At 44.0% G+C, this 26,205-nt stretch overlaps 1 protein-coding gene across 32 annotated transcripts in view; it reads left to right on the top strand.

The window, feature by feature from the left end:
* The window catches only part of CELF4 (CUGBP Elav-like family member 4), a 668,420-nt gene that overhangs the window by 568,472 nt on the left and 73,743 nt on the right, over positions 1–26,205 (top strand). For 13 of the 32 annotated variants that reach the window (XM_050986794.1, XM_050986792.1, XM_050986779.1 and 10 more), the window contains 2 exons: positions 19,695–19,820; positions 24,525–24,604. In XM_050986794.1, the coding sequence (XP_050842751.1) occupies positions 19,695–19,820; positions 24,525–24,604 (206 nt within the window). Of the gene's footprint in view, positions 1–191; positions 208–19,691; positions 19,821–24,524; positions 24,605–26,205 lie in introns of all 32 variants that reach the window. The other 19 variants (XM_050986791.1, XM_050986778.1, XM_050986768.1 and 16 more) reach the window with 2 other exon arrangements.

Raw genomic sequence — 26,205 nt, 5'->3', positions numbered from 1 at the left:
TTACATGCTTTCCTGCAAGACGACAGCGTAATTCTGTAGGGAGTCTTCTAGTGAACAGCACAATAGCAGAGGGCAGTGGGGGCTTTCTTATTATCTTTTCTTCCCCCTTTCGTCTTCTCTCCCACTCCTTTCAATCATCCCCCCTTTCCTACCTTGCTGCTTGCCCAAACAGCAGCGAGGAAGCAAATCAGCAGCAGCCCCCATCCTGCCAGCCCTTCAACACCTCCAAGGCAGGGCTCAGTGCTGGGCAGGGTCTGGCAGCATGCAGGGATTTCTGAGGACTCACTGGGTGATGGGAATGGAGATTAGGCAATGACCACAACTCCACCACAGACAAAGGAAATAAACTCTTGCACTGTCTCTGGCATTTTAAACATTTCTGCTGGTTTGTGTCTGCCCATGCTAGCCGTGCTGGCACACCTTTTGGTTGGGTCCCTCTCACTTGTATCAGCACTGATTGACAAGTGCCACCTCCCTCAGGTGCCCAGAAGTTAGCAGCACTGACTGCCTGGCTTCCTGCTCCTCCAAAAAGTGAATCAGGACAGTGGAGATTCCTGCCAGGATCCTGGGTAGCACATGCTCCCCTGGAGAAAAGCAGTTTCTCCTCTTTTCTAAGCCCTCCTGAAGGTTTGCTCCTTGGAAGGCAGTGGTAGGATCTTGGGAGGGACACCCCTGGACAGCACAAAAAACAGAGGGTGGGGTGGCAGTGTTTGTGGAGGGGAAGGCATGAAAGGGTCACTTGGCCATGGGCATCTGTCCACATCTCCATCCAATTGTGGGGACACACAGGTTTGGGAAGTGATGACAGTGGCACCTTTTCCCAATGTCAGTTGATGGGGGAACCCAAGCTAGCATCAAATGAAGTTTGACCTGAAAATGTTTTCTTCTCCTGAATCCAGCCTGAAGTTCCCTTGGCATCCAGCTCATTTCCTTATCACTTGGGGACAGGAGAGGGGGAGGCTTTCACAACAAATGTCATTTATCCTTGTATTTCCAAATCTTCCTTTTCCTTACACACACAATTGCTTTTTAATTTGAGTTGCCGGTGGTAGTGGTAAGGTTGTCTTTTTGCTTTATTTTTTTTCTTCCCAGCTTTGGTTTCTCACTCACAGCTCAGAAAACCCTTTTAAGGTCTATTCTCTGTGATAGGCACTTCGCCTCCTATTTAGAGAATCACTCCCACACGCTGCATGCATCCATATGCAAACACTCAGACACACGATTTTTCTGGGTGAACTGAACTACAAATCTTACACTTTAATATAATTTAAGCAGCCTGTGCAAAGCTCTCTGAAGTCAGGATTATGGACTAGTCTTCTGAAAAATGCTGTAGAAAAGTCCAGCGGAAAGGATCATGATTTTTGTGGGGTTGTGCTGCAAGGCAAGTGCTCACAATCCCCAGAGTCTATTCCAGGTTGTGTGTCTGTTTAACTTCTGTGTCACCCCAAGCCTGAATCTGAGCCAACACCACCACCTACTATAGTTAGGCAGTGTTTGAATGACTATGTTAGACCTTCGTTAAGTCTGCCATCATTGCTGAGGTAGCAGGTTCTTTCAGAATTTGGTATCAAAACAACCAAGGCCAAAACTCTCCTGGATTACAGGTGAAGAGATGAAAAAAAAAAAAAAGAATATGAGAAGGTTTCTCCAGAACTACTCTCACATCTAACAGCAAAACAGGGAGATAAAAGGCTGTCTCTTGAATGTGAGGTGAATCCTTAGGGACCCAGAGACAAACTGTTGTATCCTACTCACGAGTGGGTTATTGATGGGCAAACTTTCAGTGTTTTTGTTAAAATTCAGGAAAGCCTGCACCAAATCCTTCAAACTACTGCTCTCTGGGTCATAGCTTCCACTTAGATAAGGTGTGAGCTACTACCTGAAAAAAAGACAGGACAAGTCGCTGTCTGTAAGACTAAGAACCACCAAACCACCCAGGGCTAGATCTTCCTCAGTCAGGGACAATATGGCGGGAACAGGTCTCAAAAAGAGACAGTGGAAGCCAATAATGAAACAGTGGAAAAGACAAAGCAGGACTTAATGCATGTTCCCTGACATATTTTGGTTAACATTACATATGCTAAATAAATGTCATCCCAGCTGGGACCCGGGCTTTGTTTCCAGCTCAGAGAAAAGTTCAGGGAAGCTGAATGATAAGAACCCTTTTGCCTTTACAGTGTTTTACTGTGCAGGGAGGCCTCTGAGTGCATACAGTACAATTACTTTTGCTCCCAGGAAAAAAACACATTGAGGTGGAGAAAGGAAAAAACTGTCCTGTGTTTCTTGTTACATGAAACACTCTTAGGAATTATGACTTTGGTTTCCTGTATTTGCTGGTCTCTCCAGCTCTCACAATTTTGGTGGGAGTAGCTTGCAAGGGGGTATTTAATTCCAGGGTGCCACAAACATGATTGTGGCAAGAATATAATAAGGAAGAACAGGGTCCTTCTTAGGATAGTTGAGTCACTGTATTTGCAAAGATAACATCTACACCCTCATAGCAAACACAACCTGCCAGTGAACCAGCCATTAAAAATAAGCTGCAATAACCAAGAGCAAAGAACAGAAATAACTGAGGTCTGTGCCCAACTTCTATAGCAATATCTGGAGAAAGGAAAATGCAATATTACTTAAATACTGTTTTAGAGGATGGTGCTGCCGCAGAGGTGAAGTCCTGCTGTTCAAGCTGGGAGAAGGAACAATGCCAGAGGCAAGGGAAGGAAGGAGAGGGGCTATGTGTCTTTGAGATCCTATCTCCCCCGTGGCAAAACTGACTGATTGAGTTTTCCTTATCAGTATAAGTTATCTTGAGCTGCAAAGGTTCTCTAGAATTGGAACTTCCTTGTAGTTCTTGCTGAGCACAGTGTTCAAGAGGGTGGACATTAAATGGATTAAGAAGTGGGTAATGGACAAATCTCAAAATGCAGTTGTCAAAGAGAAGCCATGATAGAGTGAGGGTATTTGCAGCAGGGCTCTACACGGATCAGTAGCCAGCTCTGACGCTAGTCAGCATTGTCATGAATGATGTGGAATTAAATATCCCGGCTGATAAAATCTGGGGATAACACAAAATGGAAAATTGTAAGGACAGAACTCTGATACAGAGTCATCTAAGTCACTTAGGTCACTCTGAACAAGCTTTGGCTGGCTAAGACATTATGTGCCTGTTTCTGCAGAACCAAATCTAAGTTGACTCAGGGTGGAATAGGGCTGCAAAACAGGCCTAAAGAATGAGGGGTTGCATTTCATAAGACAGCAACCTAGAAAAGTACCTAGGCAATGGTGTAGAAAAGTGGTTAGCACGCCTGAGGAAGACAACATCATCTCCCAGCATGGTGGTGGGCAAAACCATCTAGCAGGCCTCTTGCTATATAAACAAAGAACCTGAAGGACAAAGATGATTTTTAGTAGGCGACACTGGTGGAGAGAGTACTTCAGAAAACTGATCCAAGCCTGGCATTCACCTTTTAAAAACTTTAATAGTTTTTTTTAAAAAACATCTATAAATGAAACACATGCTTCTAAGTGCCAGGTTTGAAAAGTTGTGCCCATCCTTGCCTGAGAGAGCTCCAAGAGACTTGGACCCTTATGGAAGTATCCTTTCAGGGAAAATAGGCTATATACTTTAATCACCTGGAGAGAGACTGCACTTTTCTCCGAAACTTTTCTAATTTGAACACGATGCCAAACACTTTAAAACAAGAAGTCAGAGACAGGCTCTTGTCACAAGAGGATGCACATCAAAGCAAGCTATGATGCTGTCGGCTGCTCTGCCTGTTGTCCTCGTAGGAAGATTTGGCCCCTCACCAGGACACACATTTTAGCCTGCGGGGACGGCTGTGGGACAGCAGCAGGATGGCTCCAGCACAGTGGTTCAGCCCCCTGGGGCAGCTCTGTGGGCATCTCAGGTATGGAGGGGGAGACACCAGACCCCTACAAATCCCTTTTGAACAATCAGGCGTGTGAGCTGCTGCCTAGCCTGGGGTTAAAGGGGTTTGGGGAGAAAGGAGGAGTTTGCCACGACTACATTTTCCCCAGTGCAATGCCCATTTTTGCTCGCTGACTGATGCTGCAGATCACTGAAGAGGGTCTTTAGCACGGGGAGCGCGCCGAGCCCGGCGCTGGCTCTCTGTGTCAGTGTTATCGCTCGCTGTCACATTGCGAAAGAGGAAGCGAGTCTGTGCCACGCACACAGAGAACAAAGCCCTCGCCAAGCCGAGTGAGAGTTACAACTTGTCAGCACGTCTCTCAGCCTGCCGAGGGCCAAACATGAAATACAAAAAAAGGCCTGAAATGAGGGGAAAAGGGAAAATAATAGCGCAGCAAGCTCTCAAGCTCAGAAAAGGCTTGCTATAAAACAGCACCTTCGCTCTCTGCTTCTCTCTGTCTCTCTGAGTCCTGGCTACTGATGAAGCGAAGAGATGACTCCCCTTAGCATAGTTACAGAGCTGTTGCAGTAATAGGGACCAGAGCCAGGTTCAGATCTGGCTTGCACAGCCCTCCTTTCTTCACACACCCCAAAAAACATTGTTAGCCAAAAAAAGCATTATTGGTAATGATGAAATCTGAGGTGGAAAGAGCCTGCGGAGGATCATTTTTTACTACATGGACAGTAAAGCTCAAGAGGTTAGAAACACCTTTCTGAGACTTGGACTTTACCCTGAATTAGTCAATTAACTTTTCCCATTGGTAGGAATGGGATAACAGTTTTTTATATTTGCTGATCTTGCCTTAGCTGTGTTGGTGGGACAAATAATTTTATCATTTCATGGTGTATGTCTGTAATGTTGATTTATACTTAGTAAGATCTTGTTTCAGGAAGCTTCCTAGATTTATGTTTACTAATCCTTTGGTCCAGGTGTATAATTTTCTCTTTCAAACACTTTTGACATGGATAATATGCCGTGGCGAGAGAAAAACAATAGTACAGGCAGCACTGTGCAGGGCTGAAATAACAGACCAACTTCAGAGCACTTCTGTGAAAAAACAAAGATGCATCTATACAAACTGACTGAAAACAAGGAGACAAACTTCATATGGACTCATACTGCCAGTTGTTGTTGATACAGGTCGTAGTATATGCATCCTTCAGGCTCTCTGGTCTAATTAAAATTAGATGAAGCAGAGCACTGTCAGTAGAAAACTACTTGACAAATATTTGTCTTGCTCCCATCATGGCACTGTGGTGCATCTCCTTCTGATGCCCATACTGGTAAGGGATTGAGTTCCCCTCTATTAAGACTCACCAGCTCTTAAGAAAAAACATCATCCAGTTCAACAGCCTTGCCACAGTCAGGGACCCCCTTCTGCCAGACAAGGCTGTTCAAAGCCAAATCCAACCTGGCCTTGGACACTTGAGTCTTCTGAACAGACAAAGAGATGCCCCTCCTCTTGCAGGTGTGTAGAAGTCTTTTGTCCCCAGCTCTTCCCTTCTGCTCTCCTCCATGAGTTCTATAGCACAGAGTCTCAGGTATGAGCTCGAGTGGCACATGTAAGATCAAGGTGTGGTTTAAAGCCAGGATTTTATCTAACTCTTGATGAGCAAGACAACACATTTACTAATCCTGAAGGAAAACATAAGGACAATAATGGTCCTTCAGATAGGTCACGGGCACCCAGCTATGCTACTTTTACAGAAGCAGAGCCATCATTCAGTAAGAGTTACTAGGTAGCATTTGGCTGGGATGAGAAGGATTAAAAAAGATTGATGGAAAGGAGAAACTCAGCAAGGAGACAGATAAGGCAGGATTGGGCCCTGAGCACTCCCATCTTCCTCATGTGAAAGATGATGGAGAAAAGATTTGCAGATGCAAGCCACTATTATCTCACAGACATCCACTACAACCAACACCTGTTTGCTGTGATTTCAGACAACAGCAGCCAGGATCAGAATTGTGGGACAGTCCCCACAGGCTCACCAGGGAAGGGCTGACTGAACTGGGTGAATGGGGAGGTGCCGAGCCTTATCTTGACCAAGCTCACCCCTGCGACCCACCTGTCCACAGCCCTGCCAGCAGCACCAGTGCCTGCAGGAGACTGCCGCTGCAGCAGGAGGCTGTTTATGAACTAATTCTTTACTGCTGGCATAGCACCCGGCTCGTTTTCACCTTTCTTAAAGGTTAACCTCATTTCCTTCTATTAGTTGGTTTTAGCGAATGCCATTCGGCGCGGCAGTTAAAGAGCTCTGTCAGCGGATGGAAATGACAGTGGCATTTAAAGCCAGCCGGAGTTGAGAGCTGGGGGGTGGGGAGGTGGGTGGAAGAAATAATCTTCAATAAAATGTTTGTAGGGAGATGCTAAGTGACATCAAAGAAAGCAGCCTTGCTTTCCCCAAGAGGAATAATCTTCGGCTCAGCATGCTCTGTGGGATGGGTCTCCCCTGAGCTTGAAACCAGCGCAAATGCAGGGAGAAAAAGTGACTGGAAGATTCCAGAAAGGGCTCTGGACATCCCACCTTTATGGATAATTTCTTTTTGGGTCCAGCTGGCCTTACTTAGTGACAAGTGTGTGCTGAATATTGCTGTCACTGAAGAAAAGTTCCCCTGTGAGTGTGTTGATTATAAATTTCATTGCAAGCCCTGCCTGGCATTTCAGGGCATCCTGTCTGATCCCAATTTCACTGCATTCCTTCACTTCTCTGCAGTGTTGTTTTAAAACTTGTGGTGAGACCTGCAGGAAAGTCTTCTACTCAGAGGAAGGATGAGTTTGCCTGTGCAGGAGATTTCACAGGGGGTTTGTTTTCTTTTCCTTACTGCAAGAGAACGGTGACAGGAGTGTAAGCAAACAGGCTGAAATGGGGAAACACATGTAGACTATCAAACCCTGGCACAGAAATGGTGTGATGGGTGTAGTCCAGGCTCTTGCTGTCCTTCTGCTCTGTCCTCACCAGATCTCTCCTGGCATGGGTGTAAGACATTGTTTTGCATCAGGGAGGATCTGCAGTACCCAGCATGGCAGGGACATCTGAGCAGTGTTTCAGCAAATCGAGAGTTTGATTCAAAGCCTGCAAGGCTCCATGTCACTCTTTTTCATTAACTTCAATAAGCTTCAGCTCTAACCCTGAATCCCCAATGTTTATTTCAAGCACTGGTGTAACATCACTGGAATATAATGTTCCTCCTCAGACACACCTTAGGGTAACAATCTAAATGAATATGTGGATAAGTCAAGCCAGATCCTGCTGGGTGACATCCTGAAGCAGACCCATTCATTTCCTGGGTCATTTGTCAAGCTGGCCAAAGTATTTCAAAAGGCCAGGTGTCTAGCCCAATGTGTAGTTTTGTAACAGGCAAAGCATGCCCCTGGAACAGATTCATTTCAGTGAGATTTTTGCCAGGAGACTTTTTTTATTTTTTTAAATTAATGCATTGAGTTCTCTTTTCAAGAAGTACAAATCTATCACTTTAAGGGGATCTTTTTGATTTAATTTTGTTTCAAGTCTGTATTGTATTAAACCACTAGCTTCCATCCTGAGTTAGACCAAAGGTTTGTCTAGTCCAGCATCCTCTGTTCCAATAGTGCCCATTAGAAACAGTAGGAACAAGGCTTTTATGAAAAGTGATCCTCTCCCTAATACCCTCTGGCTTCCAGCAGACAGAGTGACTAAGATAGATTTTGCATCTGGATATTCATGTTTTATAGCACTGAGTGGACATAAGCACCACTAATCTGTCTCATTCGCCTTGGAGTTAAATTTATTACTTTTGCATTCAGCAACATCCCATGACAGAAATGTCTTTTATTTATTCATATAGTGTGTGAAAATATACTTTCTTTTGTCTGGCTGAAAACCACAGCCATTCTGCTTTATATATTTTATGTTTTGAGGTTATTAAGACAAAGGCTTTTTATTCCTCTGAGACAATACCCTGTAACATTTCACAACTGAAGAATTTCCGTTTCACAAGAACTTTGGCCTCTCCAATTCAAAGTGGAAGTACATTTTTTTGAGACATCAGTATTTCTTATAGAAAAAAAATCCCATTTTTCATCTAGCTTCAGTCATTTCATTATATCAGTGTAATTGAGGGTGACAGCAGCAAAAATAATAATAGCAAAAAAACCCCCCAAAACCCAACCAAACGTAAAACTACCAACAATAACAAAAAACCTACTTAGGCACCCTGGGAAGAACTGGCAAGAATGCATTAAAGTTTCATAATAGCAGCTTCTTCCTGCCAGCTGGGCTAGGAGAGTCACAAGGACAGGTTGGGAGGATCAGACACCTAATCCTAATCACACTGCCACCACATCATGTGCCTCCACCTTAGTGTTCAACTGCCCACATGCAGGTGTGTTCTATATAGAAGCAGAGTCCCATTCTCACCTTCATTTTTATCAGTAAAATCCTCCAAATGGGACTTCCACCCAGTTAGAGCAGAACTGGTTTAACAAAAGTTATGCTGTCTTTTTGGGTGACCTGCCTTGTGGGGAAAAAGTCACTCTTAGGGTGTCCTAGCAGTCAGTGGGTGTCTGGAGGATTAACTGGGTGGATATATTGGGGTTCAGGTCTTGCACTCTTCACCTGTAACTGGTCCCATGGGCTGCATGCCCAGCTCCACTGCTCACATCCACAAGCACCCTCGCAAACCCTCAGCTCTTGCTCCATAAAGCAGGGTGAAATTATTTTTTCCCCCCAATCTTCTTATTTTTCTGCTTGCAATTACAGGCAAGACTATCTCTTTACATGTTCATAAACACGGCCTGGCAAACTCCACTTTTTATTTTAACTAAGGATTTCAGGTACATCATCAAACAACTAATGCACAAAACTTCTGTGTGAAATACAGCTTCATAACTGAAGTGAACATTAGGCTAAGAGCTGTATGAAGTAGGAAAGGTGTTATTGAGACCTCTGAGACGTGCTGCTTGGATTCCTTTATTATTATTGTTTTCTCTTGCCTTTTCTTCATTTTCTTTGTTTGTAGATGAGGGCACGGAGAGGAAAAAAAGCCAGGAAGTTTTTAAAAGCAATAGAGAAGGGAGTAGAGGCATTTTGTGGAGATCTTTAATGACATTCTGTATAATTTGAAAGTGGGGAGAAAAGGGGAGAGAGAAAAAGGGAATTAGCAAAAAAACTGGCGAAAGAAAAGTGGAATGTGGAGAGAAGCGTGTGGATGAATTTTAATGCAATCAGAAAGCTGTAATAATGGTAATAAAGGAATATATTCAGACGTCAAGAGAGGGAGAAGGGAACAGGACCCGCGACACCAGAATTTAAATTAGACATAGACGTATAATTCTCTTTTCTTCCCCCCCTCCTTTCTTCAAATGAAGAAAATGGAATTTTTAAGCACAGCAAAGGAGGGATTAACAATTGGCAGGTTTTCAGCCCTTTGTCTTTTGGCGAATCCCATTTAATCACCATCTTTAATATTAAGGAGGCTGTGGCCGTGCGGGGCTGTCTCAGGCTTGGGGGAAAAGGGATGATATACAGAGGAAAAGAGAGATAACACTTAGGTTCAGGCAATTGTGAGGAAGTGTTTCAATTACCTCCACTGAAGTCTTTAAAAACTGAAGTTTAATTTGATCTGAAATGTCGTCCCAGCTCCTGCAAGAAAAAATATGTCCTTCCCACCCCTCTTCCTGCCCATGCCAATGCTGTTTCAATAGTCCTCGGTGCTCAAGGCTGGAGTGCTACCACAGATTAATGTCTTGGCCTTCTAGGCTTCTGGAAAGGGTTTCAAAGCTTCGACAGGTCACCAGTGAGATGAGTTTAGGAACGGAAACTTATTTTCCTGACATACCAGTCTTGACACCACTGACCCTGCGGAGTTTGTCAAGAAGCTTCTAAGCTTTGCTCTGAATGGGTGTGAAAACCAAACGGCCCCTCAGGCTCAGCCTCAACCTTGTGTGGCCACAGAGTGAAAAGGGGATGTTACACATAGGAATTAAGATCTGTTAAATTCCCCAGAACCAAAGGCAATACGAGTGGTATTCAAATCTGAGCTGCCTCTGAAAAATGAGTGCAAAAGCATAAATCAGGGTTCATTTGAGATGTCATTTGAAAGTACAAGACAGTCTTCTCCTTTATCCCTGTTCTTCTTCTGGAAATCCATCAAACTGGGCCAACATAATATTTGTGGATTCACAAGAGGAAGGAGCCTAAACAGTCATGCAAATTCCTGTGAAGTTTAGTCCTAGCACAGCTGGACATATCCACTCTTCCATGCTGAGTCTCCCTAGGTGCTTTCTCCCAAGAATGTTTCCAGGGTTGTTCCTGGGAAATGGGAAGTGTAAAAACAGGCTACCAACAGCTATTGAAAGAGGTCTAATTTTACCTTTTTTCATGATTGAAAGTTTGATTTAAATTCAGATATTCTTCCTGTTGTGGCAGGATTGTGAAAAGAAAGTGTGTGTTTAGGCTATAGGTTGAGTTTAGAAAGACCAGATTTTGACTCCCAAGTATTTTCCTAAAAAACATTGCCTCAGGAACAATTTTCAAAAATATTCCAGTTGTGTGTTTCAGATAACGACTAAGAAGAATCATGAGGCACAGTTCAGAGGCAGAGGCTTTATGCTTTGCCTGGCGCAAGGTTTTAGACTTTTCTCACTAGCAGCTTTCCAAAGCAGGGGCTACAAATAAAATGGATCTTTTCAAGTTGTTTTCCCGGCTTGTTATTAAACACTATAAAACCTGTCATTTTAGATCTGCACAGGAATCTGCACATCTCTTGGCAATGGACACTTGTGATGGTGCTGTTCAGCAAGTCAGAACTACAGATATTTGTCTTGGGGTTATAATATTTGCAGCTGTACAAGAAGAGTCTGTTGTTGGGATTTTTTAGGCTATGTCTTCATGGCGGGGTTTGCTTGGCCATGGCCAAAGTTTTGTCCATACCCTGTGTGCACAGAGGAAGCCTGAGTGTGTTTTCATCTGAACTGCCCAGCTGAATCTCTTGGTTTGCAGCTGGGTTTCATTTCAGTGCTGGTGCACAGAAGGTGTTGCTACAGCAGCACAGACCAGCCAAACCCAAACCACAACCACCCTCCTGCTCTGAACAGTCCCCAACATCTCCTTGCATTTTTCATCATTGCTCTGCACTTTTTCCATCCTGCTCCTACACTTGCTCTCCCAGACAATACCTAGATGGTGTTTGCAGCTGCTGCACATCAAGGACCTCTCCCAGTTCCTTGTATAGCAGGTCTTTCCTCAGGAAAGTAGGACTGTAATATAAACTAGGACACTGAAAGAAGAGAATAGGCCCAGTCATGTTTAATTAAAAACCATCATCTTAGACATTGGGTTCAACATCTGGCAACAAGTTAATTTTCTTTCCAGTTTCTCACAGGGCCAGCACCTGTGTTCCCCTGGACACAAGCACCTTGATCATGGCATCACTGTCTTTTAGAGTCACACTACTGCAGGACATGAAAATCTCTCCCTGAAAAATAACTTCAAGATCCACAGTCATTGCAATTTACCCAAGCAGACTTTTATTGAGGACTAAACCCTGCCTTGACTTACCTCCACGCTCTTATGTGAAAAGGAGCAGGGAAAGCTCCAGCCACTTAAATCTGATAGAAGCCATTGTAGGTTCAGCGACAGCTCTGACTTCCAGCCTGCCAGGTACATTTCACTGTTTCTGCCAGGACTACCTGTGCTCCTGGAGTATGGCAAACCTCACCAATGCCTTGAGGCTGCCTTTTTCACTGGGTAATTTACGTAGCCCATATTTCCACTGAGGCCACTGTCCTTGGCAGAGATAGAAGTTTTAATAACAGTAACTGCGCAGTCATCCATCTCTTTGGTACCAGGAATAACAAATTACTCTAAGAGAAAAGTGGTTTTGCTTTCCCTAGTTTCTAAAGCACGGCTTAAGATTGGACTCAGGAGTCCCAAAAACCAGTCTGAAACATACAGAAAAGAGCTTCAGCCAAGCTCTTGAATATCCTCATAGGTCCACTCTTCCATAACTGGATGATCAGGAATGATTTCCGCTCTCTCCCAAAGCAAGGTCTAGGTTCTGTCTATTGAAAATAGTTTCTGGCATGTTGAAAATAAGCAGAAGGAAGAAGTTCCTGACTCAGTGCATGCTTAAGCTGGAGAATGTCTCGCTGCAGGATGTGCTGAAAGCTCACAAGCACACACGGGTTCAAAAGTCCACTGAACAATTACATCAAAGAAAGACACTTCAGAAACTACTACATATGAAAAAACAAAACAAAACAAAACAAAAACCCCAAAAGAAGTTAAAAAAACCAAACAAAAAACCCAAATCCAAACCAAACCAAACAAAAACAAAACCACCACACCACAGACTCCAGAATTCCCTGAATTGCAGAGCACTGAATTCTAGGAGAATATTTGGGGAAATCAACAAAATTCCCCGTTCTTTTACTCTTCCCTAGACATCCAAACTGGCTGTTGCCAGAGACAGCAAACAGAATCAGACAGACCCTGTGTCTCTTGTTCAGCTGTTCTTTCACTCTGTTTACAGGATCCATGTCCAAGTCAAGGCTCAGAGTGCAGCCAAGCAATTAAGAGAAATCCTTCAAACTAAGTTTTTGACATGCAACAGTGGAGAGTAACGCACCTGTGGGATGAAGCTTCCTTCTTTGCACGGGAGAATTATGCTCCCACACCTGGGCTTATATTCATTTGCGCCTGTCCCCATCACACAGCTGTTCAGACTAGTGTTATTCTCTCTAGCCCGGGTGTCTCAAAGCCTCTGTCTCCAGCAGTTGGAGACCAGCAGCTGTGCAATCATATCTGCTAACGTACGGGATATAAAGGATCTGTTAAGTAAAATCAAACCAGGGAGGGAGGAGGGGGAGAGATCAGTGCAAAGAAATCAGTCCTGCTAAGATGTGATTAGGGATGCCCCACAACACCCAGCTGCAAGGAAGAGGTGAACTCAGCAAACATTTTAAAGCCTGCAGCAGAATTAGCCCCTTGAGGGTGTTGTTTAATTTGGGGAGGAGGGGGGAAAAGAGGCCAAACAGGAGCTGCAGGTGGAAGGAGGGTTCGTTTGCTATTGTTTGGAGTTAGGTAGCCCTATGCTTATGTTGTTTGGGCTTTTGAATCTTGTTGGATTTTTCCCCCATCCTAATTTTTGAAGCACCTCTATTTTACAAGGTTCATGTATTTTCCAGCAAGGTACCACGGAGAAGATAATTAGCTAATTTACAATTAGCTACAACAGTATTCATAATCACTTCCCCTGTGGAAAGGGTGGTAATCATCATCACGTAGCTTTAGGACTGCTGTGAAAATGGCAACAGGAGTGTGAAACCCAGGCCCTGGGAAATGCCCTGCTTTTAGCCTATTGATCACCTGATTAGCACAGGTTAAGGGGAGTGTTGGGACACTCTGGCTCAAGAGAATGACAGGTTTGAGCTTGCAGATTTGAGTTCAGAGCTCAAACCAAACTTTCATAACATTCAGGGCATCTGCAGCCTACCCTTCTTCTCTCAAGCTCATTTTTTATTTCTTGGACTGTGGAGGATTCCTTAGTCATGACTGTTCTGAAGGAAACCCAGGTTTAAAGCTCTTTTTCACCACTGTGACTTTGGCAGATGCCTGATCCCACTGCTTGGAGTTGGGAGTTCTGGGGGATGAAAAGCTGGACATGAGTCAGCAGTGGGCTCTTGCAGCCCAGAAACCAGGCTTGTCCTGAACTGCATCAAAGGAAAGCTGAGGCAGGTGATTCTGTCCCTCTGTTGCATTTTTGTGAGGCTGTTTCTGTATTTTTGAGACTGCTACACCCAGCTCTGGGGCCCCTGCCATAAGAAGGGTGTTGCCCTGTTGTGGAGTATCCAGAGAGGCCACACACAGGGGGCTGGAGCAGCTCTGCTGAGAAGACAGGCTGAGAGAAAGCTTCAGGCAGACCTTATTGGGGTCTCTAAATACTTTAGGATGCTTATGAGAGGTAGGACAGATTTCTGAATATCACCAGTACCAACAGGATAAGGGCTACTGCTTATCAAACAAAAGAGAGCACATTCACTCTAGGTACCAGGAATGCTTTTTACACCACAAAGTTGGTGAAACACTGGCATAGACTGCCCAAAGGGGAGTTTCTCTTTCCTGAAAACTTTCAAGATTCTGTTGGACAAGTCCAACAGAATCTTGAAAGTCTCTGAGCAACCTACTCTAGTTGAGGATGTCCCTCCTCACTGCCAGGGGCTTGGACCAAATGACCTTTAAAGGTCCCTCCCAACCCAAACCACTCTGATTCTGTGCATGTCAGGAGCACTGTCAGGGCAACCTCCTCTTCCTTCTCTCCCAAGGACGAATCAGGCAAGCAAGATCAACTCTGCTTCTTGCATCCTCTCTGGTAATTGTGCCACTTGATCCTGTGCACCAGCTTTTCTTCTTACCCACACCTGCATAGAAAACTTCTCTAGTTGTTTGTTTGTTGTGTCATGGTGCCAAGGAGATAAACTTAAAGGCCTTTCCAGTGCCAGCACCAAGGCACTGCAGCTGCTCCCCCTCTGTGCAAGCATCTTTGGGAAGGAGGGGAGCAGCAGCAGGCACAAATTGTTATTAGCAATACAAATTAGCCTGGGACACAGAGATGGTGAATCTGTCCCTCTTTATTTCCGAGGCCTCGGAAGTTCTAGATGGAAAAGCCAGTTTGTGCTTTCCCGATACAAGGATTCAACCCCTTTGTTTTGCATGAGGAATACAAGAACACAAGTGTATTTATATACTCTTATCTAAATGTACCCCCACGCACACACATACATTAGCGAGAGCTATCCAGATAAACACAATCCTGTGTCATGTCTCCCTGCGAGTGACCCTAGTTTTCCCCCAGTCCCTCCACAATTGCTGTGATTCTTGTTCTTGTCCTCTTGCTCCACGGAGGGTCAAACATCCTGAATCTCATTGTCCCTTCTGTCTCTTTAATTAGTGCCCATCCTCCCCTCTTCTCCCCCTCGCCCCAGTGTCCCCCCTTCCCATCTCCTTTCAGCACTTGGTTTGCAGCTCTCTATTATTTCACCTTTCACGTGTGCCGCCTCCTTCGCCCGGGCCCTCTGACACCTCTGCCTTGCACTCATCATGGAAACATAACATTTAAATACAAATAGAACAGGGAATAATTTAACCCCTATTTGCACTGGGGAAGGTGCCAAGGCTGCATATAAACACTGCAGGGAGGTCTATAGATGTTGTATATTTATCTGACAAGTTGCGTTTCCTCACCACGGTGCCTTGCAGCCAGCTTTTCCTGACAGGCATGAGCCTCCACTCCTGGAAGAGTGGTCAGGAAGAGGAAAGCCTGGTTCCACAGGGGTATTGGGAATGTGACCAAAGGGACATCTCTGGGAACCCTGATTTGCCATTGCAGTGGTCTTTCTTCCCCTTCCTGTCCTCCTGTGAGGATCTTGGAGTGCTACCTTCTGTCACTGTTGTGATTTATTTACGGCAAAATGTGGCAGACCTGAGCAAAACCTAATTTTCAGTATTATCAGAATTGACCAGCAAAAACCTCCTTGGCTCTCCTTTGTGCCACCACACACAAAAATATCCACCCATGGTTGGACATTTCCATGGCAAAGAGGGCACGGTGGACTCAGCTTGTAGAAAAAGACTGATAATGGGGTGGACAATAATGCAGGAAGACAAAAACACGAGGAGAAGAGGCTCACCTGGACACCATATTCAGTTGCAATGTTGCAGGGCAGGGTCACTGCTCATAGTGGTGCCAGTTTTAGAGATGTTGCTGCAGCACAATTAGTGGGGAGCCCTCATATGAGACAGAAACTGAAATTGTGACTTGGGAGAATGTAATGGACAGAAATTTGGACAAGTTGTTCCTCACAAAAGCAAAGGGAAGAGGCTCAGATATGAATGAACACTTGATGCACAGACATGTATGTCCTTGAGGAGGCTACATGGAATAGGCTTCTTTATCACACCTGTTCTCAGACACACTAAGCTCACTGCCTTCATTCCCCTCGTGGGGAGGAGATGGAGGATGCTCCTCCTTGCTGCCCATCTCTGTTGAGCAAGACTGTGTGGTGCTGCAAGGTACAGCTGCCTCTCCGTGGCCACAGACCAGTTTAGGTTGGAGCACAAGGTCATGTCCACAACTCATGCTGGGGACATCCAGGCTCATTCCTGGCTTCTTTTTGTCCTTCTCTTCTGCCCTGGACAGTGATATTTCTGTTCTCCTTGACTGTGTCTAGAACTCATGTCTTAGGAAGTCTGGTCTGAAGATTTTTTACCCCACAGTCTGAAATGGAGGACACAGGGGACTGAGTCAGCCCAGTGCTCTGAAATTTAGGTGTGTATCCTGAGACACATGGAGTGAGACTCAGGATGGTGATATGGGTGGATTATTTTTCGTAAGGACAGACCCTACAGGCAGGAAAAGCTTAGGGACAGCATCATCTAGAACTGCTCCAGGCTGCTGTGCAGCCTAAAACTCAGGTTTTTATAGGATGTAGCACTCTCAAATCTCTGGAAACACCTGGTAAGGAGCACCATTGGTGTGCACATATGGTCAAGACACACCTTGATGACATCAGCACATCCCCTCTTCATTTTATTCTTGCAAACTCTGGCCTTTTTTAGACCTATTTACAAAACAGAAGTTTTCTTGGTGCTTGGCATGCCAGTATTTTGTCTGGGATGTGGAAGAGTAGTGTATGTTGATGGCCTGGGTATAAGAGGCTCATAAAAGACCATTAAAGAATAAACTCATTAGCAAAGACCTGGAAAACATTAAAGGTCCCTTCTTCTGGACTCTTCCCTGCCTTTTTCTATTCAGGATATGTGATGAGTGTTGTTAAAACACAGTGTTGAGTTCCCTGAAAGAGCGGGGATGTGAGAGGCAGCACTTTGTTATGGAAACTTCTGAAAGTAAAAAAAAACTTGTTAAATCAACTCATTTTTTATCAGTCCAGAGTGTGATTGTGTAGAGTTCTGAGAGGGCAGATATAACAAATTATTCCCCTGACTACACAGGGTGATGTTTTTCATCAGGAGGGAGACAGGATGCTGGTATGGAGATGGGGTTGGAGATGATGTCCAAGCAGTGGCTGTCCATGGGGATCCCCTTCATGCCATCTCGTCTGGACCAGCAGCTCCTGGGGAGAGACAGAGCCTGCCCCTGATGGTCTGATGGCCATCTCATGGGCAGCTCACCAAAGCACCACATCATCTGCCAGCCAGTGCAGTCCCAGTGCACTGCAAAGATGCGGGGTAGGGAGATGTAAAAACAATAATTTGAGCAGTTCCTGGTTTCAGCTTTGCATAAACTCGACCAGACAAGGCAGTTTCAGGCCAGTTCCACACTAGAGAGTTTTGCTGACAGAGGAGGGATGTGATTTTTTTTTTTTTTAATGATACATTTATATTAGCAAAAAGTCTGGTGAAAACAGTTACGCAGCTAGAGGAGTGCTTTTGCTGATGCAGCTTATTTGAAACAGGGGAAGCTGTATGAAGTACAATATAACACTATTCTGTTGTGCTGGAAGTATTTAACAGATGCAAAGTTTCTAGACAAAGCCTTTTGCCAATCACGTTCCTAGCTCTTTCCAGCTTATCTGCCCGCTTCCTAAAGTATCTTGCAGGAAGCTGGTTCCATTTCTAGGTAGGTTTTTCCAACACCTTTGGAAGAAACCTTTGGACTTTGCTCTGGACTCGTTTCCTAAGGCTCTACCATGCCCTAGACGGAAAGATGCTCCCCAATTCACACCATGAACCTCAGCAGCTGCTTCACTGAGGCTTGTCACATCTTGGAGTCTCTTTGGCAGGACACTTTGGCCATTGGGAAAACAAGCCTTTCACATGTCCAAATCACCTTCTTGTGAGGTGGGGACAGCCTACAGGCTGCGTGGTGTTAGGAGGGGTTCTGTGCACCGCTACAACCTGAACTTTTTGTTGCCAGCAAAGACCTCAAAACACCTCTCAGCATAATAAATTCCAGCATAAAGTAGGAATATTTCTTGCTTTAATAGGTCTATCAGAAGGCTCTTTCTGTTTTTCTCACCTATCAGAAGTGTACCTGTATCTCCCTACACCTATTTTTCCTGCCAGTTCAGCAGCCCAGCTGAAGGCAACATAATTCCTGCTTTTCTGTGGGCAGTACACTTTTCGTTGTGGTGGATAACTCGACTGCAGGGTTGAAAGCTCCTAATATCCTCATTCAATAGCCACTGCATGAAAAATTATTCACATCCAAGGCTGTAAAGTAATTTGCCAATGTGCAGGTGCATCTTGGAGAGGGGAATTTTGATCAAACACTGGTTTGAAGCAGAACAGATTGCCTACTCCAGTGATTTTTCAGTGAACAAAAGTGACATGAATTGCCCAATTAGTCAGACAGAAAAGGGTATTGCAAACCAGTGTTTTGTTCAGTTTTAGGTTAACCTGTACACTAAAAAAATAAATTAAATTTTAAGAAATTATTTTGATATTTACATATATTTATTCAAATTAGTTACATCTGCTCTGTAACATGCTCTGAAAAAAACCCTCTTGGTTAACAAATTTACATAGTGTTTAATGAATCATAAATAAGACATTTATGAATCATGTGCAAATGGCCTGTTTACATACACAATGTAAACTATGTAAATTTCCTTTTTTTCTTGGTGTAATGGTAGTAGTTTTTGAACAGAAACCTGGTCGAGAGGCATCATTCAGCCCCCTTGAGATCTTTCTGACAATCTTTTTTTTTTCACCAATATTTTCTGGAAGTGTTCCATGAAGATCCCCAAACTTGGTTTAAGTCCAAGCATAAATCATAGAATCATTTGGGTTGGGAGGGACCCTGAAGATCATCCAGTTCCAGTTCCTGCTCTGGGCTGACTCCAGCAGGTCCCTGTCCCTCCTGTGCTGGGAACCCAAACCAGGATGCAGTGCTCCAGGTGGGTCTCAGCAGAGCAGAGCAGAGGGGCAGAATCCCCTGCCTGCCCTGCTGCCCACAGGGCTCTGGATTCAGCCCAGGACATGTTTGGTTCTGTGAGTGCACAGTGCTGGGTCACACTGAGCATCCTTCTTCAAAATACAATTATCCACTAGCAGAAAACATCCTGCTTTGGCATGAAATACCACCTGCCTGAGCTATCTCAGATATTAACAATCGTATAAGTTAACTTTATATTTCAAAAAACAATTTAAGTTTCAAAAACTTTGGGCTTATTTCAAATGAACTTTATAAATATATTAAAAATCTCATCCAAGCTCATAGATACGTCTCTGAGTGGGCATGAATGACAAATCTCCAGTTTACAGGCTGTGACTTCCGTTATATCCTGATTTTAAAAAGCTTATGTTAAACATTTTTTTCCTTCAACTTATTTAGTATTGCGAGGGCTACTAACTTATGTTATTTTTCATTTGGACTTGATTCCAATATACTATATTTATCACATTCCTCTTGGATTGCAGTCTGAGCAATGTTGTCATTTCAGTTACTGCAAACTGACTGCAAAAATTGATCAGGAGAAGCTGATTTGGAAGACTTTGGTGCCTAGATTTTAAGAGGCAGATAAAGGCAAATCATTTTGGTTCGTTGTTTGGTGGTTTGGTTTTTCCAAAATTTGGTGGATTATTTCACTCCTGCGAAGTCAGAGGCAGTAAAGTTTTTTCGAGCCAGCCACCTGAAAAGACTAGCAGCTTCTGAGATGTGTCACCTTGGTGAAGTCACCGTTTGTGTTGCATGTGATACTGAGCCAGCTTGGCTTTCACATCCCTCCTGAAATATGGTAAGCATCTCTTTATTTTGTTCCAGAAGACAGAAAACTCTTTGTGGGCATGCTCAATAAGCAGCAGTCGGAAGACGATGTGCGCAGGCTATTCGAGGCGTTTGGCAACATCGAGGAGTGCACAATCCTTCGGGGACCCGATGGCAACAGCAAAGGTAAGGGATGCCTTGTGCTGAGCTAGACCCTGCTCTTCGTGTATATATCATTTCCTGGTGTGATAAAAGAATCATGCAGCCCCCAGAACAGCACCTCTTATTTAGGAGGGGGCACATTTTTACTTTGCTGGTCGCTCTCTGCTTGTGTGTCAGAGCAAAAAGCTGATCACGTTGTAAAACACTCATCTCCAGTGGGCTGTGGGTCACTACTTGCAAACTGATGCCTCCCCTCTGAACAGAGCCTTTACATCCACTCAAGATGTGCTCTCCCCACCCTGCTGAACAGGATGACTCTTTCTTTAAAAAAAGCCAATATTGGTACTTTACCTGTTGGCTCACCAGCTCCATCATCCCTCTGTTTGTCTCTCATCCATCAGCCCCAGGTCTTTCCCTTCTTCACCTGCTCTTTGCATGGACTCATACCAGCCAGTTACTGCAGCTGCAAGGGTACAGGTGCCAGTTTAAATGTTACACTCATTACACATTTACTGTTGGAATCATGCAAATACCTCATTGCAAAACTAGGTGCCTTTCCTCCTTCTGCCAATTTTTTTACCCGGATAGCACAAAAGATCTTCTGCTACAGTCCAGACATGAGAGTGAGGCTTCTTTCTTGTGCAGGAAGGTCATCTTTTTCCCCAAAAGTCTCTAGACAAAGTAACTTCAATCTGAATAGAAAACCATCTCCTCCTGGCAGTTAATGTGTCCATTAAATATTGATCTGCATATAATATAACATAAACTGTGTTGGCATGTGCAACACCAGAGAAGAGGCCTGTCCTGCCAACACAGTTCTTATTTCACTGGATATTTTGACAAATGACAACATCAACCAGCACATTTTTACAACAGGGAGGCAAAAAAATCCAAATCGCAGTGATGCACTGGAGAAAGATATTGTTATTCTATAAAATCACTGTGGCCACAAAAATTACTTTACACCAGCCTCATAGCTGTTCAACACACATCAGCACAGATCAGCCTTCTTGATATAAATGGCTGAAAATAAGCTGTGGGCACCTTTTTTCAGCTTTGGGGTTACTTCATTTCTACCACACCCAAAGATGGGGGCTGGATGTCTAGAGAAGCGCCAACCATCATGATAGCAGACAGTTAAGCATGTCATTCACTGAACAAATCAGTAAATTGAGAAAAAGCGAAAAAAAACCATGCCTGGCTGCTTCCACCTGGAATGAAATCTAATGACAAAGGAGTTAAACAGAGTAATAATAAAGGCAATAAAGTCTGAGTTCTGTAAGAAACAAATTCCGGAGGACATCCAACCCACAGACTTGTCTTCATACTTGCTCTATCTTTTTTTTTTTCCTTCTGAAACAATTTCATTAGAAGACAGAATCTGAGTGGCAGCTCCATATTGCTAACCAGTTTAATTATTAGTGCTAGCAGACTGCAGTCTCAGGCTGACGTTTCACTGAGCTGTTCAGGATCAATACTGAGCCTTGACAGAGTTAATATTACCAGCTTCCATTTGCTGGTGCTATTTACTGAGAATGTGAAGCTCCTAATTTACACACACACGGTTTCGTGCATGCACACATGCACACAGAGCAGTCAATCCAATGGAAAACTTAAGGCTAGTGCCCTTATCTTAGGAGACAGTCAGGCAAGACACAACTCCCACAAAGTTATTCCCAGTCTGTAATGTTTTCCATCTGCTAGAAACCAATATGTGACATACATTGCTTGTGAGCTACTTATTTTGGGTAAAACCCATAAGGCTTAAATTCTACGTAAGTTGAGATTTAAGCAGATTGTCTAAATTCCAGATAGCAGTCAGATCCCATGCACTTAAATCCTGCCCAACCCCACCAGGTATCCCTGTGATAAGCCTCTACACCCTTCAGGTAGCTCAGTGCAAGCACTGTTCTCAGAAGCTGGGCAGCAGCTCCCCAGTTTAATCCCATTACAGTCCAGGTGTAGCCAAAACCCTGCCTAAGCCTTTCCTGAAGCTGTGGGTGCTCTCCTGAGCCATGGGCCATGGCCTTCAGAGTCTGCAGAAATATCTCCTGAATGAGTTGCAGTGCTAGGAACAGTGGCTGGAGCAGGTAACCAAGTGGCAGAAGAGCTGAGACTGAGGAATTTCTCACCCTGAAGGGGAATGCAGCACCTGTGTTCCCTGGGAGAGGATGGAGTGCTTCTGCACCACTCCAGGTAAAGCTCACCAGGGCCCAGGCAGGAGTGCAGGAGTTCTCAGGTGAGGGACCTGAAATGGGTCCAGAAGGACCCACAGAGCCTTCACTGCTGCTGCTCTCTGTACAGCTATTCTTTTTCCCTTCCTAATTTTTTCCCATTCGGCAGTCTGCCTCAATAACTCAAAGAGTAAAAACTTCCAACAGCACCCTCCACAAGAAGAGCCTTACCCTGTGCAATTACAAACCCTAGGGCCTGATTCTGCAGTCTTCTCCAAGCTGACAAAATAATCAGGGCCGCCCTTCCAGCCCTAGTCTGGAAGGAAAGGAACAAGAAAACCTTGAGCACATGTATCACCCTGTTCAGCAGAGGTTATATCTCCATGTGTGTCAAAATCCCTTCACATTCCAGAGCTGCTCCTGTCAAAAGGACACCATTGTTCTGAGAAGGGTGACATGACTCACATCTCAGCTCACCCGCTCCTGGAGGCAGTTCTGGTGACAATGGGAAGGCAGATTATGTGCACTTCTGGTGTTGTGTACAGAGGCCATCTGATTGAGTGCACAAACAAAAAAGACAAAATGTTGAGATCTGTGCTATTGCCTTGCCATTTACACCAGTAAAAGCTGAGTTTTCACTCGTCCTGCTACCTCAAAACCTACTGGAAGCAGTTAATAGAAAGCAGTAGGAGGGATCCCATTAGCATCCTGAGCATTAAACAAGATAAATGCCTGCTACTCCCTTTATTCCCACCTTTATCCAGCTCCACTGATCCATCAGGACCCTCAGCACAGGGGTGAGTTTCACCTGACAAGAGTGAAGCCTTCAACATGACAGCAGCACCACAGCCAAAAATCCTGCTCTAAATTAAATTGGTGACTGGAACAGGAAAGCTTTTGTATATTTGCTAATCAGCATCTTCTTTTTAGAGGCAGAAAGTACAAAAGAATCTCTGCAAATAATTAAACACCCTAATTCTGGATTATCTCTGATTAATGAAGAGGAAGACGCAGTATCTCAGGAGCCTGGGAATGCTGGGCTGGGATTATGTCATAATTGATCCCTATTGTTTCCAGCTAAAGTTTATCTATCTCATTTTCTCATGATTGTCTCTTCTCAGCTCCTTATAAATTAGATCCAACTATTAGCAATAATCATTGGGCCTTTCCTGAAATACAGCCTGAGCACAGTGCTGAGAGGGTGACGCAAAGTGAACAGCCCTCAAAGTGAACTGTAAGATATTTTATATGTGTATATTATTTTTAGAGCAGGCTATCACTACTTTCTTCAATCTCACTTCTATCAGCCTGCAGTGATGATTTTAGGGACCTTTGGGGTTCATTCTTCTGCTTTGCATCTCTTCTACTTTCACCCTGCGCTGCAGGGATCCAAAAGGGTGTGAAGACTTTCTAAACTTGCTGCAAAGGGGCTGAAGGAGAGCCATCCCACTGTCAGGACTGGCATCCTGTGCCCTGCAATCTGCACTCCTTCAGGGAAACCAAGAGGGCTTTGCAAATTGATTAAAAGCTCAAAAGTCGTTGGTGGTAATAGAAGGGGATGGAAGCCAAAACTTCTCAGATCTCTCCCAATCTGTTCCAGAAACTGCCTTAGCATATGGAAATTACCCTTCCCATCTCTGAGTCAGTTTGCTTGTAGCTGGGAGTGTTGGCAATACTTTCCCCCACCCTAGAAGTGCATGTAACCCTTTGAAGTGTTGATCATTTTTGCACTCCTGCACATACCCATAAATGCACTTTTCTGCCCTAAAACCTTACGTAAGAGTTCGGTGTGAGATTCCCCACACAGCAATACAGGCCAGAGAAACACTGCCCACATTTCTCTAATGTCCAGAAGAGAACACCTACACAGGCACTGACTTTGCAGCTATGAAAAACTAAGATTCAAGGCAGGATGGTAATCAACACATGGGTACCTCTCCCACCCCTGCTACTTCACCAGAAGGTGTCTCATGCTTTGCCAGACCTAAGTGGCTTGGAGCCAAGACAAGCTCTGGGCAGTCTGTCACAGAGCTCTACCAAGCAGTGAAATCATAAGGTACCTTGTGGGTTTGGAGTAACTTGAATACCTTCTGTACATTTGTCCTGTGGTTGCTTGTGTCAAGAATTTGCAGCTTTCCAGTTACTTGCACATGCTTCCATGCTGTTTCTCACAACCAGAGAGGGAGGAACGCTCATCATTAGGTCTAATATAAACAAAAGGAACAGCTTTTCCTCTCAAAAAATTGTAAAACTGTGCAAGATTCTGCCATGGAAAGATGTGGATGTCAAAACATGACTGGATTCAAGACGTTCTTGCTAAGTTTGTGTCTGTCAGTACTTATTACAAGTAACGTGGGAATTCTGGAAGCAGCTTAGCCTTAAGAGGTCCCCAGGCTGCTGATGTCTGGACTCTGGAAAAGAACCAAGACACATATTTTTTTGTTATACCTTCTTCACAGCCATATTGGTCAGTTCTGAGGACAGGATACTTAGCTAGATGAAATTTCACAGTACCCATGCAAACTTTCTTACGCTCTTCTTTTTCCTCTTCCAGGGTGTGCATTTGTGAAATACTCTTCACATGCAGAGGCCCAGGCTGCCATCAATGCCTTGCATGGCAGCCAGACAATGCCGGTGAGTAGCTCTGTAACACAGGCAAGTGACAACTGGGCCAGCCCTGGCTGCCCTGTGGCCCAATTCAGGAGGAGAAATTATTTATCTATACTCTGCAACTCATCATCTGGGAAGGCCCAGGGCCTTGGGTGTGCTTAACTCATCAGAGGAAAGGCTGGATGGCAGTGTCATTCCTCACAGGCACAGAACCCCAATGGGTGCTGTGTTCTGTCACCAGCAGTTTAGATGACCTGAAAAAAGGACATATGGTTCACACATGACGAAAAGTTTGGGTCAGACTTGCCATGGGCACAACCTTTCAATTTTCAGAGAGATGAATCAAGTAAAAACTGGTGTCTAAGGCTTTTTTTTTTTTTTCATTCTCCCTCCTCTGAGAGTCCCTGTCTCTAGGCAAAGGATGAAGAACTTTTTGCCAGCTCTCAGCAGAGAGAAGCATGTTCACATCACAGTATTTGGGGCTAGAGACAAATCACAGCAGTGATGGGTGCCTGTCTCTGTTACCACAAAAGTCCCAGCCTAGGCATAAGTCTGGTCCCCTACACCTGCCCCTTGAAAGGTGTCAGACCTTGGTGTCAGACCAATTACTGGATCTTCCAGGAAATATCTGAGGGCTCAGTCCACTTGCACAAGTTTCTAATCATATGGGGTTCCAAGACTGATTGTTCAATCAAATAGAAATGGGGTTGTATTTCTATGCAAATAGATATTTGTGCACCACCATCAGACAGAGAAGGATATAAGGCATTCCACTGTCAGTAGGAGAAGAAAATCTGGTAAAAGTTGTTTTGGTTTATTATAATAGTGTATTATTTTTATTACTAATTATTCACAGTGTAAATCATGGAAGGCTAAGAAGCATGTTGACAACTTGGAAAGGATACAAGAAAGCTCAATTAAAAATATTTGAGAGTGTAAAATCTCCCTTTCAGTAAGAGACTCTAATGTAAATTCATGAATTTATCCAAATAAGTTTAAAGCGGGCCCGACAGATTTTCTCTAGATCTTTGCAGGGATGAAAAAGAAAAATTCTTTACAAGCAAAAAGGTTTCTAAAACTAGCAAACTATCAAGATCTCATTTTTTGGAACCCCATCTTAGACAAATCAGTTTTAAAATGGTACATGTTTACCAGTGATGGTACCAAAAAAAGTCTCCTCAAATATGGGGTCTCCATTTTTTGAAGTACTTAAATACTTTTAAGAGTCTCTTCCTAAAAGGCTCCTCCTAAAAAACCCCAGACATTTGGCTTAATGCTGACATCCCATACTGACATATTGTGGACATCTTTCCTGAGACAGGTTAAAGAGGTATTGTCGTGACTTTCTTTCAAACTTTGACCCAAAGTGATAGAGACTATAAGCTGACATCAAGAATTTCAATTCAGTAGGGTGTGGTAAAACAAAAAGGTTTAGTAAAAAGTCAGTCCTCATCCCAAAAACTCTGCAAATTCCTATGATAAAGGCAAAGCAAGCAGAAGACATGGAAAAAACAGACAAAACCCAAGGAGAGTTAAAGATTTGTCTAGATATAGTATACCCAAAATATCATTATTCCTCCCCAGGCCTTTCCCTTCCTACTTTCAGAATGCTTTGGATTAGAAAA

This window comes from Serinus canaria, chromosome Z, assembly GCF_022539315.1.
Source record: "Serinus canaria isolate serCan28SL12 chromosome Z, serCan2020, whole genome shotgun sequence".
In the NCBI taxonomy this organism is placed as follows: Eukaryota; Metazoa; Chordata; class Aves; order Passeriformes; family Fringillidae; genus Serinus; species Serinus canaria.
This window is presented reverse-complemented; position numbering and strand designations above follow the sequence as displayed.